At 31.4% G+C, this 15706-nt stretch overlaps 1 protein-coding gene across 1 annotated transcript; it reads left to right on the top strand.

Annotated features, from left to right (window-relative positions):
- Positions 1–5219, top strand: LOC115883588 (phosphatidate cytidylyltransferase, photoreceptor-specific-like). The gene is made up of 4 exons (XM_030901944.1): positions 1–29; positions 1922–2071; positions 2695–2826; positions 4494–5219. Exons 2-4 carry the CDS (start codon positions 1934–1936, stop codon positions 4719–4721), a joined length of 498 nt encoding a protein of 165 aa, XP_030757804.1. The 5' UTR covers positions 1–29; positions 1922–1933; the 3' UTR covers positions 4722–5219.
- The last annotated feature ends 10487 nt before the right edge of the window (positions 5220–15706 follow it).

Raw genomic sequence — 15706 nt, 5'->3', positions numbered from 1 at the left:
GATTCTCTACCGTGTTTTTTGGACTAGGAGTAAGTAAAACAATAACTGTATTATAATACATAGGGGGTGCATCTCAAAAGTGGCTCACCTCATTAATTTTTTTAATTTTTTAGATAAAAAAAACGAGATATGTAGTATATGACATAAATTAGAACTGACTTATTCAATTCTTTTCGGTCACTTCCTGTTCACCGGAAATGGTATTTTGAAAATAATGACAAAAAATATGCTCATGAGCCACCCTCGTTTCATTTGATAACATTGAGATATGATTAAAAATACGATTTGGGCATCTTTTAGCCGGCCAGGATAAGATATGAAAAACATTAGGCGATGAAATCTATTTTTCCAAGGCTCCTTGATTAAAACTTATTGTTTTTAACACAGCCATGACACTCTAGATTGAAATTTAAAATACGATTTTTAAAAGAGAAGTCAAACGTTGACATACATATATCATATGTAATTATCTTCAGAGTGCCTTTTTCTATCGAATAAAATAAAAAAAAATGTCGAGGGTGCCTTTTAAAATCTAAAAGTTGTAGTAATTTCTTGTGAAACAGAAAGTGACCGAAAACAGTTGAATACGTCAATCAATCCCAATTTATGTCATATACTAACGTACCAAATCTCGTTTTTTTTATCTGAAAAAATAAAAAAAGCTATAGGGGTGAGCCATGTTTTAGACGCACCATATCTAATACATATCTGTACATATCTAATATCTATCTGTATTTCTTTATTATCCACAGAGCTGTAACAAGTCAGTTTCAAAAAGACTTAAAGCGTAAGTCCCAAGTAATTTCTAAAATCAAAATGATTTAAATCTTAAGTCAACTTCAACATAAAATTTAAAACTTGACTTAAATCGTAGTCTTGTGTTTGAGTTAAATCGTTTGCTTTAAGTTATTTTCTTAAAGATTTAAATCAATATAATGTAAATTAAGTCGTTTTTATGACTTAGGTCTGTATTTTTTTATTTAAAACATGATCTGCGAGTTAAGTCGGCAAAATGACTAAAATCAAAATAATTACCGTCAAGACAACCAAAATTCCATTTAAGTACCTATTTTTAATGTTATTATAAATTTTCTTGTATTAAACCGATTGCCGATTTCCTTATATTGCCTTACTTGTATTATTAATTTATTGTAGGTACTAACTACAAACATAAAAATATGTTTTTTTTTAATATAAAATTTAACCGATTTTGTAGTACCTTATGTGTATCCATTATAGTTTAGATATTATTTTTTTTAGATTAACATGTCCTTAAAAAGTGGTAATATGTTTTGATCACTATTTAATATGTCGATAGTATAGAGGTAAAAGGGCTGGAGGATTTTAAAATTATTTTAATTTTTGTTAAACATTTTTATATTTTTAAAGAAGGAAATTGCTTGCATTCCAATTAGTTTTTAATACACGAATTAACAAAACAATTTTATAATTTAAATTTAAATTTTGGTTGGTTTTTCTTTTATCAATATTAATTAAATAATATATTATTTAATTAATATTGATAAAAGTTGTGTTTATGTTACGTAGTATGTATTTGTTAATATGAAATGAATAGTCGAAAGTAAACTGCAACGTATGATAATAAAGGTACAATTATATCCCAATTATTGTATTATAATATAGAGGGGTGAATAGCAGTGTATCTATAATAATAATAGGTTAGGTTGTAGAGCGTTATATAAACTGTTTTGACTAAAGTAATTTGATTAATTAAAATAATTATTAATGGAATGACTATTTGCGTACACAAAACATGTTGTCTAATTATGTTTATTTTCGACGGTTAAATTTGAATATACATTTTATGACTTAGTAGTAAAATAAGGTTCGACAATTTTTTATGTTTCAAGGACACTAATATATTATGTTTTATCGTATATGTTTTATTTATCTATTGCAGATATCTTACATTATGTGCCAATATCCATATTTTGTTTGCCCAATCGAATACAGCGAAACTCTGGGCAGAATGACAATGGAGTGCGAACCTAGCTCCCTCTTCCGCTTACAAAGTTATACTTTACCTATTTGGTTGAACTGGTTGAAAATTGTAAGTATTATTTAGTGTTATTTAATTTTTTTATTTTTTTTTGTTTTTTTTAATTGACTATACATGGTGGTCCGAATTGTATTCGAGAAACGTTGGCAGCATATTCTGCAGATAAAAATAAGCAAAACAGTTCATATCAATTTTATCCTAAAATGGAGTCGTTTCGTAGATACAGGATGTAGAAGTTTCATTTTAATTTCGGCTTTTTCCAAATAATTTCTGGGATAACGCCGATATTTGGATCATCAAAATATCGATATTAGGATATTTTGATGAAAATTGGTGTCTGGGTGTATTTTGGCCCCCTACAAATAGGAGTTCGGTACTGATACCGAAATCGAATGTCTTATATCAAGAAACACTCACAGACGCTAATTTTCATCCAAATATCGGCGTTATCCCAGAAATTATTTGGAAAAAATCGCAATAAAAATGAAACTTCTACACGGCGTATCTCTGAAAGGAAGCATTTTAGGACATGCAAACAAACTTTTTGACTTATTTTTTGTGCAGAATATGCTGACAAAATTTCCCGAATACAATTCGGGCCACCCTGTATATTTTGCTTTTCTTTTTTAAACGTGTAGTAATTCGATTATAAACATTTGTTTGACTTTTTTCAGTTTGGTTTAGGAGATGTCATCTATCTATACCCTTTTATGCTTCATTCCTTGTCTCTTTCACTGTTCAGTAGCGTGATTGGGCCATTTGGAGGTTTCTTTGCTTCTGGATTTAAGAGAGCGTTCAAAATTAAGGTATGTTTTTTTTTAAATATAATCTTCGATAATTTGAAATTGATTCAAAAATATGTTTATTAATTTATAAGGTTAGGTTCCTTAAATTATATCTTAGTTGGAGAAATGAATTATCTTATTATATTTTCTCTTTTAAACTTCATTCAGAACCTCGCAATTAGTGGAATAAATTAGTGGTTTCAATTACACTTTAGACTTTTTGGTTTATTATCATTCACAATGTCTAAACCCTAGATCATATATATACTTACGTCTAACGTATAAGTAAATCACTATGGAAACTGTCGCAAACATATCAGACTACCAGACTTCCATTTATCTTCTTTTTTGTTGCCCACGCGGTGCTTTTACTTTATCTATCCTTGTCGAGGACTTATCGTTCGCGCGCCAAATTTGAACATTAATTTTAAAAATTTAATTTGTAAAATGCTTATATTTGAACAATAAATTGAATGTTTACTGTCACAAAAATTAAATTATATAAAAAATACATTTAGCCACTCCGTACGAATATCAATATTCTTAGGAAATCTAACCAGAAAATATGCATGTGGCTTAATATAAATAAAAGAACAACTAAATACTTTACTTGCCGATGAAAAGATAATTCGGGGACCTTTATATTAGAACTTTGACACATTAAACACTTTCTAGTCATTTTTACGAGTATTTAGAAAGTCCAACGGAAAAAATAGAAATATAATTGCACAAACTTAAAATTAACTTCTCACTGAACACACTTGCATCCTTGGCTATATAAATGCGGTAAAAAAGTGTAATTAATACAATTTTTAAATTAAAAAAACGCAAAAACAAGCGTCGTTACACAATGGAAATAAAATTATGATTATGACAATATGATGACAATGAAAAGTTGGTTTCCATAACTATGTATAATTTGTACTTTCTAAACCCTTTTCTAAACTGTATAAAATTGTGATTATTTTGGAAATACGTGCCAACTTTTAATGCGCATGTGCAAAGTAAGGTCCTCGAGAAAGATAAATCTGTTGAACATAAGTGCAATAAAGAAGGTTTGAAAATGGCATGTCGTGATGTTGGAGACATATTTTTTAATGCTAAACTTATGGCGTTGATTTATCCACGTAAGTATATATGATCTAGTGTCTAAACAAACACAATTAAAATAATTTTAATTTTGTTGCTAGGATATTTTATTAATTAATAATAAATCCTAATAATAAAAACATCTTTCAGTCAGTTGTATTCATAGAGAAAGCCTAATATTTAGCTTATAAAGCAATAAATTTTTATAAAGTTAAAAGTTTGTTAACTTTTTCTACTAATTGAAAATTTCTACCACTAATTTCGACGTTCTGAATGTTTACATTGAAATTAGAGGATCAAACTTCTACGCTAATTGAAACCACTAATTTATTCTACTAATTGCGAGGTTCTGAATGAAGCTTTAACGTGTCAAATTATTACTATGTCAATTTTAAAAAAAATATTGAGGGAATATTTCGAATAAAAATTTTGATATGGAGTATTTTCTTAACACTGTATTATTTGTATTTTATTTAAACATTTTAAGACTAAGTATTTATTTTTATACAATATGTTACAACATGGTTTCATATTGAGATGGGAGTTCAATTTACTTTAGTAGTCAGTTCATTTTACTACTACAGTCTTTTCTCCGTTAGGATTTTGGAGACGTCATTCCAGGCCACGGAGGTATCATGGACCGCTTCGACTGTCAGTTCCTGATGGCTACGTTCGTTAACGTTTACATCAGCAGCTTTATTCAGACAGACAGTCCACAGAAGTTACTCTCTCAAGTTCATTATCTGAAACCCGAGCAACAGTTGCAATTGTTCCACATGCTACGCGAATCGTTGGAGAATCGAAATATTCTAATTCCAGGAAATTAGACGACTGGTGTAACGATTGATGTTAATTTATTTTCTGTGCCATAGGAGTTATTATTTTTGTTAATAAATTTTTTGTTGGGTGTGTCTCGAAGGGACCAGACCATTCCCATTACCGTTGCGAGCTGTGTTGTACTTAAGTATATTCTATAGTTACGAATATTTAAACTCCTCGAATGGCTAGTTGGATTTCTCCCATGGCGACCGATTGTCATGATTTTTAAAATCATTCAAACGTGTGTCTTGAACAAAGAATTTTCGTTGTTTTATGATGTTACCTGATTATAATTAAACGTTTCAAGGATAACTTTTTATACCAGATATTGTAAAGAGTGTTTAATATCTAAGTTGAAATAATGGGAACGATTTGGTAATTGGCTTTTTGTTAGTCAGGTAATATAAAAATCATTGATTTACATAAAAAGGTTACTGGTTTTAGAAGACACTGACTTCTCAGTGAGTCTCTATTCTTACACAAATTTACCTAATCACTAGTTAACTTAAAAAACTTATTTTTTTACATTTTGGTAGGCTACCTTAGTAATATGGAAGGTAGAGGTAAGGAGAATTTTCTTCGTGTATTGAAAAGTGGTCATCAAAGAGGGAACAATTAAGATGGCACTGTTGTAGCAAAGTTTTACATTTGAAAGAAGCTTCAAAAAATTTTAAAACAGGAAATCATTAAAAAAGATAGATAAATATGCTATATCTGGAGGCACGTCTTTTCGGCCACTCTTTTTTGGCTAACCTCACTTTTTTATAATCGCTAAGAACCATATTGACTCCAAACTGCATTCTGTGAAGCCAAGCCGGTGAAATGGGTATATAAATCTTCTGAAGGAAGTTGCATAAGTCGCTTAGTTAGCTCTACTCAAGCGTAGTGCGCAAGCCTGGATTTTGAATTATCGATCGGATAACTAGACCAATAAGAGACTAGACGCTAGCACCAGCTGTTCATTCGTACGGCTCCGTCCAACTTCGTACGGCTTTCGTTTGCGCTCCCATTCGACAATTGGCTAATCCTCAGAGTAAGGGCTAATCGATTTTCGAAATTTTGGAGTTGCGCTGTTGCGCCAGCGTCTGCCTAACAGACGAACTTATGTGAAATATATATGGACCGGTTATCTAGTTATCTATATCTAGTTATCCGGTTATCTAGTCTCTAACTCGGCTTCAACTCCAATACATTGCAGGGGTAGGCGATAACTGTATAATATGCTCCTATGCTCCTAAGTTTAGTTCGATCCCTTATTGCTTATTAGCGCCACTGTGATCATTTAGTGAACCTTTATTTTCCCCTTTTAGGTTACCACTTTTTCAAAAAAAGTACCATAAGAGATGATTCTCCTTACCTCTTTCCTTCCACACAAACTGTTGTATCTGACATTTTGGAAATTTTACAGTAGATCTAAAAAACCCTCTTTTGTGCGATCTAAGAATCCCTGCAGTGTCATAACTGTAACAGGAAAGGCTCCCATACTGTATGAGACAAAATAAATAGAATATCTAACAACAGTGAGTGTTAGTGATCGCACTAAAACACGTTTTTTTCGCTCTACTGCAAATTTTCAAAATGTCATTTACGACACTTTGTGTGGAAGGCGACGAATACATGCTAATAACAATATTGCTTTATGAAAATGTCTAGTTTAAATAATATCTGTTTGAATAAGAGAATCAAAAGGTCTTCGTTTGGTTAATTTAGATTTAAATATTTTTTATTTAAATCATCGATCATATTTCATATATAATCATATTTTTTCCTTTCATTTCTTTGCATCTGAGGGTTAAGATATACCTTTAAAAACGTTAATTGGTTTTCGTTGCTTGGACAAATTTGTGTACAGTTAACAGCCGCTGAAGAGTTTTTATTCGCGTATTTTACACCCAGTAACGGTTTTACAAAATAAATATTTTTTTTAAGGCCGTACCGGGTGTTATTTAAGTAGGTAAAATTCTGGGTGTGGATATTTTAGTGATTTTAAGAAAAAATCACATAGGCCCAAAATTGCCTGCTTTCCAATACATAGGGCGTCAACTGTGGTGTTTTGTTTTTAAAAATAACCAGATTTTGAAACAACAGTTATGCTTGTGATTTCACGATTCCATGATAATGAGCGTAAAAATCCCAACCCAAAAGCCAGTTACTAGTCCTGGTCACTTTCTCTGCGTGGTCTGTATTTTAATGCATGCGACGGAGATAACTGACCGGTTGACAGACAGAGAGACTAAATAAAAAGCGGCATACGGTGTTGCCGGTTTTTACGTTTGTAGGAAAATCGATCGAAAATCGGTACTCGTGTAGAAAAAAAAACAATTTTAAAAACTTTCATGTTGTTTCATGTACTGAAATGAAGATCACATATCTAAGCTAAATATAATCTATTACAGCTGTTATAATTTGTTACAGCTAATTGTGAAAAATAAAGTTCCAACCCTAGATGCAACATTTTTCATAAACGCCTAGTTGAGCCGTTTGAAATTTTGATGCAAAATCCGGCAATACCGCATAGAAAAATGCATCAACCCGGCTTTTATCTCTTACACGTTTTACTCGTTAAAATCCAGACCACGCAGTTTCGATGACCAGATCGGTATGTATATTTATGTGCTGATCGGTATAAGTTACGGCACTTGGAACAGAAACCCACTAAGCGCCCTCAACAGTTGAGGCCTTTGAAACATATCCATTATTATGTTTTCCGAGAAACATATAAAAAACTTGTTTTTTATATATCCCTTTACTATCCTCTATATCATTGACAAATTTTAAAAGAATGGTCTACATTAAATATTTTAATAATAATTAAAATATTTAAAAAATGACCTGTTTTAAAAAACTTGTCGCTTGGTATATTGAAAAGGAAGCATTTCTGGACCTACAATTAGGTATAATAATTGTTGTATTAAAATCACTCAAAAAGTCACTTAAAGTTTGGTTACGTATTTAAATAACACCCTTTATACTGAAACTTTGCAGTAATGTGTCAAGTAAAGATACATTATTTATTGAGATATTTTTTCACACATGCAAAATTTGGTATAAAAAGTTCTCCCAATTTTCTTATCATATACAGATAACAGATAAAAAAAAAGTAGTGTATGTGTTCTGATTAAGTATTGTGCTATATCTGTTTTAGAATTTGTATAAAAAGGTGGAGGTATTACCTTAAAATTATTAAATTTTCTTTATTTTATAATCAGATGAAAGCCTGGGCTGGTTTTATAACCAAATTATATCGCCATCTGTTGGGCACTGAATTTATCTTTAATTATTATATTGAAACGCATTATCTACCACCTGATTATATTGCCAAATTTGATAAATTCTAGTTTTTCCAGTTTAGACTAACAGTGAATGTGCCTTTTAATTTCACATTTACATACAAATTAATTTGTGCAATATCTTTTACACATTTTGTTATAGATTATTTTCTATTCTTTATATATTATTTCTTTTTAAGTGTATTAATAATTGGCAGATGAAAGCAATGTGAAGTAATATTTTATAAATAAAGTTTCTTTACAAGATGTAGTAATAACCTGCTATTTATGTAGAAAGGAGAACCAACTATACAGGGCGTGCCAAAAAATGGAAATGAGTGGAAAAAAAGTTATGTCGAATTGCCATGGCGATAACTTTTTGTGGGTAATGGCTTTATGATTGAAAAAAAAAATGGACAAATATCAAGGACATTGTTTTAAGTGTCTCACTCAATTTACAATGTTCCTAATTCCTATTTAAAGACAGTAAAAAATGTTGTAATTTTTTGCGAGGTTGCCGATTTTCTACCTAAAAATATTTTAAAACGTCAATTTATTTGACATATACAGAGGCCATCTTGATTTCTTTTAAATGAAACCCCTACATATTTTAGTATCTTCCGGACATATTTTAGCTAATTTCCAAAAATGTAGTTTAGTATACTTTGCGCTGATCGTTTTCGACAGTGCATTTAAAATTAAATGTTCCAGAATTAATTTAATAGTCTCATTCAATTTAAAATTTTCTGTTTCCTATTTTAACATAGTAAAAAGATATTTTAATGTAATTTTCGCGAGGATGCCGATTTTTATCTGAACATTTTTTAAAGCGTCAATTTTGTCAGATACGGCGCCATGTTGGTTTTAAATTGGAAATTCTACATATTTTAGCATCTTCCGGTAGACATATTTTAGCTAATTTAAAAATATATGAACTAGTATACTTTGCGTTGATCGTTTTTGATATACAGTGCATTTAAAAATGAAATGTCCTAGAATCATCTCACTCAATTTAAAATTTTCCTGTTTCCTATTTTAAGATAGTAAAAAGACATTTTAATGTAATTTTTCATGAAGATGCGCAAAGTTCAAAGTATACTAAACTTAAAAATATATAGTATGAAACAAGAGAAAATTGGAAAAATAGTTTAATTTGACAGACAGAAAATTAACCTAATCCCCATTGAAACTTGATAACTAGATGTAAAGATTATGTTCTGAACTATCTTTTCTCTCTGACTTTTTAATAATTTTTATCTAACCTCAACTTTTGATGCATAAAAAGGTTTTTGTCACTTGTCGCATGATATGTCAAAATTATTTTTGTTATTGCTTCATCATGCCAAAGAAATTTTGCATAATAATGTTTTCAATAAGCCTAATAAATTAAGTATTAAAAAAAAAAAAACACCCTGTATATCTTCTGATACTAAAAATGTATCATATTTACAGTTGATCAAGAAGGTTTTGCATAAAGAATATGAGAGTAAGAGTTTTAACATCCATTTTTTGTTACAATTTCTAGTCCATACCTATATTAGGGCTGTTTAATAGTTAATATCTATGAGATAAAAGAAATTACATATATGTACATGTTTTTTTTTTTTTAAAAATGTTTTTTGAGAATGTTCCTAAATATAAAAAAAAAGTGTTACTTATACGTATATTTTTTTGTTTATTGTTTTTTTCTTTTTTTAGAACACGTTTTTATGTATGAAGAATGACTAGGATTTCGTGATATATATTTTTTAATTTATTATAAACCATAAACTATTTAGGCTGATTTATTTTTGACATTGGTCGGTATAAAGTAACTGTTGTGTTTAACTGAAAAGCAAGATTACAGCTCAGGTATCCATGAGATTTTAATGTATTTATAGGTAGGTATACAGGATGTCCCAGATTGAGCTGTCTCAGATTAGAAGTTTCTAAGAACTACTATAGGTATTTTGATCTGAGCTCTTTTTCATATCATTGTTTCACTGTTAGATCTCTCGATGAAAATATTTTCAATATGGCGGCACTTTGTAAATACCGGAACTTGACCAGAAACTTTTTTATTTTAAATGAATATCCATATTTTTTATTACATACTTAAATTCTCTATAAAATTTTTATGATTTTTTATATGAAACACTCTGTGCCTAACCTTAATCGTTTTTGAGAAAAAAAAAAATTGGAGGAAGCTAAATATAAGCTAAACGTCAAATTTAGTGATTCCCAGCTACTTTGAAATAAAGAGGCTATAATTTAAAAAGTGGCTATCTATTTCAAAAATTAAATTGTTCAAATGTCATATAACATTACATGTGATTATGATGTAACTGTGCGATTATAAAATTATCATTTTTTTTTCGAATGGAAACATACTTTATTTCACTAATGAAAAGGTGTTTCAATTCGCTACTTTTTGATTGTTCCTATACACCTAAAATAAATCGTTTTTTGTTTTTAATTTATTTATGGTTTATTTTAAAGTTTATATTTTTCTTGATTTGGTTCCAACTGAACTAGTAGCCTATGACTTTTAAGAAGCGTCAAGTAATGTAAACAATATATCTGGCCATGTCAAATTGTGACACATTTTTAAAAAATCAGTATATATCAATCGTAATTTCCATTTCCGTTTTTTTTTTTTCGATCATATGGTATATTAATATTATTATCTATTAGATGCCACTAAAGAGCGAAAATTCCAGAAAATATTTTTATAAAAACACTATACTTACTACTTAGTTTTCTGACAGAACACTGTTTGACACTTAATGTCAAAGTTAGCTAGTTAAAACGAAAATATACACTTTAAAATTAAATTTTAAATAACTTAAAAATGATTTATTTTTAGGTTATTTAACATTTATATTCAAAAAGTAACAATTGAAAAACCTTTTCATTTGTAAAATAAAAGTGGGTTTCTATTTGGAAAAAAATATTTATGATGACTCAACTTTTTAATCGTTCGCTTAATTTTGTGACAGCTATCGCCCATATTATATGAAATTTGAAAAAGTTTATTTTTGAAAAAGATAGCTATTTCTTTTCTTTAAGTCACAGTGGCTGTGGTAATCACTAAATTTGACGGTTATATTATATATTTACACTTTTTTTGACTGACCCCTCAAAAAAAAATATTTTTTTCTCTCAGAAACGGTTAATGTTAGATAGCGTGTATGTAATTAAAATTTATATAAAAAAATTTACGCATAATTTATATCATACTCTTATAAAGTAATAGGAAAGAGGAGGATAATTTAAGTGTATAAAAAAAATTGTGTGTGCATTATGTGCGCATATTTGAAGTGAAACTTCTTCTTACCCGTCTGTTTGTCTGTCTGTCAGCCATTCGGGTACCTTTACCCACATGCCGAGTTTGGTTCTAATCGATGCATAAAAAAGAAAAATCCCGATGATTTCGTCCATTTAGAGGCATCTGTTCGAAACGTCGGCGTCGAGGGCGTCATCCTGTAGCCGTCCCCAGTGTCACCGAAATTAACCCAGATTTTTCTTCAGTATCAAATTTTTAGCCCCACCCTGATGAAAATGTAAACGAAACGTCGTATCCAACTTTGCGGGTGGGATCCTGTGCACTTACGTGCTTCTTACGCCAAAACTAACTGTCACAGTGACACGTGTCGTACATCTATCGACATAAAAAATTTCATTTCAATCGGATGATTTTTTGATTTGTTTCATTGATGATGGGGTTTCGTAGAGCACGAAACGTCATCAAAATATCATGAAAAAATGATGCTCGAAGAACCACATCTACATTCCGAGTTTCAGCCCCCTAGCTCATATAGGACTCCAAGATCAAAAAGTCAACATTACCGCTTTTCCTCTCGCGTCTCGCTTTTTGTGTGTCACGGCCTTCAATTTTTACTCCCATCGCGCGTAAATAAGTTTCACTTTAATAAAAATCTCCTTTAAAATAAGAAAATTGGTGTCATTTTCCGGTATTTCTAGACGTAGATCTCGTGAGACAATATGGGCAAAAATCTCATATTGATATTGCAAGGGCAAGGGAGGGAGCAAGAACCTCCAACACCAGGAGGCAAGCAGGGACGTATCACCAGCTTTGCCGCTATTGCTGGACAAGTGAAAATGACGGTGCTGCCAAAGGATTTTCCAGAGGTTGCTCTGACCACCGACCAGCAAACGTCTCTAGAAGAGGCTATACTGGACGAAGTAGTGGCGATCGGATCGCAACACAACGATCTACAAATGTGGGTCAGCTGCGTTTTTGCGGGGATACACTTTCGGTTGGGCATGATCCTCATAGATTGTATACCTCAAGAATCAGCAGGTGGTTGGTGGAAATCTCACCTAAGCTTAAAAATTGGCAAGGGCCGGAACTGGCTGCAGTGAAGGTAGAAAACATCCCTAAGGGGCGGCCATCACGGCCTTTCTGCCGAAAGAACAGGAAAAGGACGCCACCTACCTGCTGAGCCCCCATCAGGGAAGGGAGGCACAATAGCTCTTTAAGGTCGCAGTGATTAACCCCCCTCTTACTCATTCTACATGGATATTGCAGTTTTCTAGAATCTTCCAATGGAAGCTCAGCCTGTGACACTGTGTGTAAATTCAGGGTATAAAAGTTATCGAGGTAATAAGTTATTAAAATTCATTAAATAATTATTCTGATGAAACCAATGATTTAAGGTGCGACTGAGTAGTATAACATTAGTGTGTACGGTATTTAAAGTCTTGCCGTTCGTAAAATAAAACGTTTAATCCTTAGCTACCCCGGTGTTGTGGATCCTAACGTATTTCCAAAGGTGTTTTTTTGTGGTAGGAGGATATTCTGCATTTATTTATTAGATGTTTATTCTGTGTTTATTTATATTACATAATATGTACATGTTTTTTGACTGTTGATGTCCTAAAAAGTCTATAATGAATATACATTTATAGTAATGGCTTCTGTGGTTTATATTTACCTGTGAATTAAAATGACAGACACAACTGTCACTGCCATGGATTTTCTCGTTGGACAGACTATATACATTTACGTCGTAGAGCGCCATCTTCGGATCTTGTAATCATTGTGAACAGTCTAGGCCAGTAAGCGAGGATAAAAATAGGGTATTACCTCCGAATTCTTGACACCCCCACCAATTGACGTGAAATTTTTACAGTGAATAGAGATATATGTAAACAAAAATGACATAGCGATGTGTGCTTTCACCCTGGGGGTGAGTGCCTCCCCTTCTTGGGGGTGAAAAATAGTTCATCCATTTTAATTGCAAAAATCAATAAGGGATGAATTCTAAATAAAAAAATGTTCTATAACATTTTTTTAGAAAATAATATTTTCCCAGTTATTTAGGATTGAAATGATTTTTCATCCTAAAAACTACATATTTATATTTCTGTAATTTTTATAAATAACTCAAAGAAAACCTTGCGTTTACCCCCAAAACTCATATAGAGCACAAATGAAGCTTTTGGAATAACGGATCGATTCATTGTTTGTTGATTCACTTAAGCCAGGTATAATAATAGCTGAGTTGTCACTCTGTAAAGGTGATGTTTTATTTTCCAAAACTAAATTACAAACTTTGACCGTAAAATAATGGTGAAGAATACATTTTTGAAGAAAATGAATATGGCCGTTTTTAAAGTGCTTGAAAAAAGACCTTTTAAAATGCTTTTTTAAAGGTCTTTTTAAATTAACAAGAATTCGCGGAGTTATGATAAAAATAAAATGGCTACCTCATTTCGGAAAAAATTAACAACAAAAATCTATGACTAAAATCAAAACTATCAATTTGTAGGGAATTACACGAGCTACAAATTAACCTCTATAGTTGAACAGTCTTGAATTCTTCATTTTCACTAGACTTTACAGGTTTTAAGGTCTCAAAGGAGGTGGTCCTTACATGCAAGTCAAACTAAAAAACGTTCTATCTACGAAATAAAAAGATCTACAGAAAAATTGAGAGAGCAAAAAATATTGCAAAGAAAAGACCTTCAATTTTACTCTGTTGCATTTTTTACGTATTTAGTTATTATTAGTTTTTCAGATATGTAAAAAAAATATTTTTAAAAATATTCAGAAACAAATGTTTTCATTATTTCCAACTTTTAAATTTAGACATTCTAAACCGCTCGAACTTGCAGAGCCCATTGTTAATACCTAAATATAGCCAACTGTACATGTTATATCGTCAATTAGCTTACGCTTAGTTTTTATTTTATGATTTTAGTCATAGATTTTGTTAATTTTTAACGGAACAATGAGATGACATATTTATTTTTATCATAACTCCGCGAGTTTTTGAGTTTTGAACTTAAAAAAAACATTTAATAGCTCTTCAGGCACTTTAAAAACAGTGATATTCATTTTCTTCGAAAAAATGTGTTCTTTCATTATTTACGGTAAAGGTTGCAATTTAGTTTTCAAAGAAAATAAAAAATTACCTTTACAGATTGATAACTCGGCTATTATTGCACCTACTGTAATCAACAAAAATAGATCGTTTAGTTATTCCAAAAGCTTCACTTTTGCTTTATGAGTTGCAAGGTTTTCGAGTTATAAAATGGCAGAAAAATATGCAGTTTTAGTTGAAGAGTAACATTTTTCAATCGTGAATAACTAGGAAAATATTAATTTCAGAAAAAAAAATGTTATAGAGAATTTTGCTTAGAATTCATCCCTTTATTGATATTTGCAATTAAAACGGGTGATTTATTTTTCACCCCCGAGAAGGGGCGGCATTCACCCCCAGGGTGAAAGCACACATCGCTACTATGCAGCTTTTGTTTTAAAGGTGCGTATTCATTATCCGCACGAACGAACGAACGAACGAACGTTCGCTAGTGGTATGGACGGGAACCGTACGATAGAACCGCACGAGAAGACCGGATGCATTTGTTGGCGAACGCTTTTGATGTACCGACTTGAAACGGATGGTCGAGCGAACGAACGAACGAACGGCCGCATGCGTTCGGTCCCCGTCTAAATATACCGCACTTTCCTTCGTTCGTTCGTTCGTTCGGTTAATGAATACGCACCTTTATCTATTCACTATTAGGTGCGTATTCATTATCCGCACGAACGAAGGAACGAACGTTCGCTAGTGGTATGGACGGGGACCGTACGATAGAACCACACGAAGGCCGGAGGCATTTGTTGGCGAACGCCTTTGATGTACCGACTCGAACCGGATGGTCGAGCGAACGAACGAACGAACGGTCGCATGCGTTCGGTCCCCCGTCCAAATATACCGCACTTTCGTTCGTTCGTTCGTCCGTTCGTTCGGATAATGAATACGCACCTTTAAAATTTCACGTCAATCGGTGCAGGTGTTCAGAATTCGGACCTAAACCCTCGCTTACTGGCCTAGTCATCTTTCGTAACACTATTTTGTTTAATTTTTAGTTTTATTTTTTATTTTTTTTTTTTATTTTTTTTATATCAGTGATTTAAAAATAATTATTTATCTTACATTAAAAAGTACATGTTTTAAACGCTATCGTATATGAAATGTATATGGCCACATGTACATCCAAAATTCTATGTTATATAGATTCTCAACATTGCGGTATAAAATATTGTTTAAGGTTGAATCACAATAATAACTTACTTATAAATCACATCACAATAACAACCTTTTTAACATGTCATTAAACTTGTAATATAAACATTTTTAATTTTTTTCTGTTTTTTTTTTTTTTTTTTTCCAAAAAAGAAATTAAAAGGCTATCGATAAGATTTACTACAT

The sequence above is a fragment of the Sitophilus oryzae genome, unplaced genomic scaffold (genome assembly GCF_002938485.1).
Source record: "Sitophilus oryzae breed Bouriz unplaced genomic scaffold, Soryzae_2.0 scaffold_1962_pilon_pilon, whole genome shotgun sequence".
Classification (NCBI taxonomy): domain Eukaryota; kingdom Metazoa; phylum Arthropoda; class Insecta; order Coleoptera; family Curculionidae; genus Sitophilus; species Sitophilus oryzae.
This window is presented reverse-complemented; position numbering and strand designations above follow the sequence as displayed.

What these genes read in the sequence shown, in the direction of transcription:
- LOC115883588 (XM_030901944.1), top strand. Translation starts at nt 1,934, where the DNA reads ATGTGCCAATATCCATATTTTGTTTGCCCAATCGAATACAGCGAAACT. An exon ending in GGTTGAACTGGTTGAAAATT is followed by an intron (nt 2,072 to 2,694) that starts GTAAGTATTATT and finishes GACTTTTTTCAG; the next exon opens with TTTGGTTTAGGAGATGTCAT. An exon ending in AGAGAGCGTTCAAAATTAAG is followed by an intron (nt 2,827 to 4,493) that starts GTATGTTTTTTT and finishes TTTCTCCGTTAG; the next exon opens with GATTTTGGAGACGTCATTCC.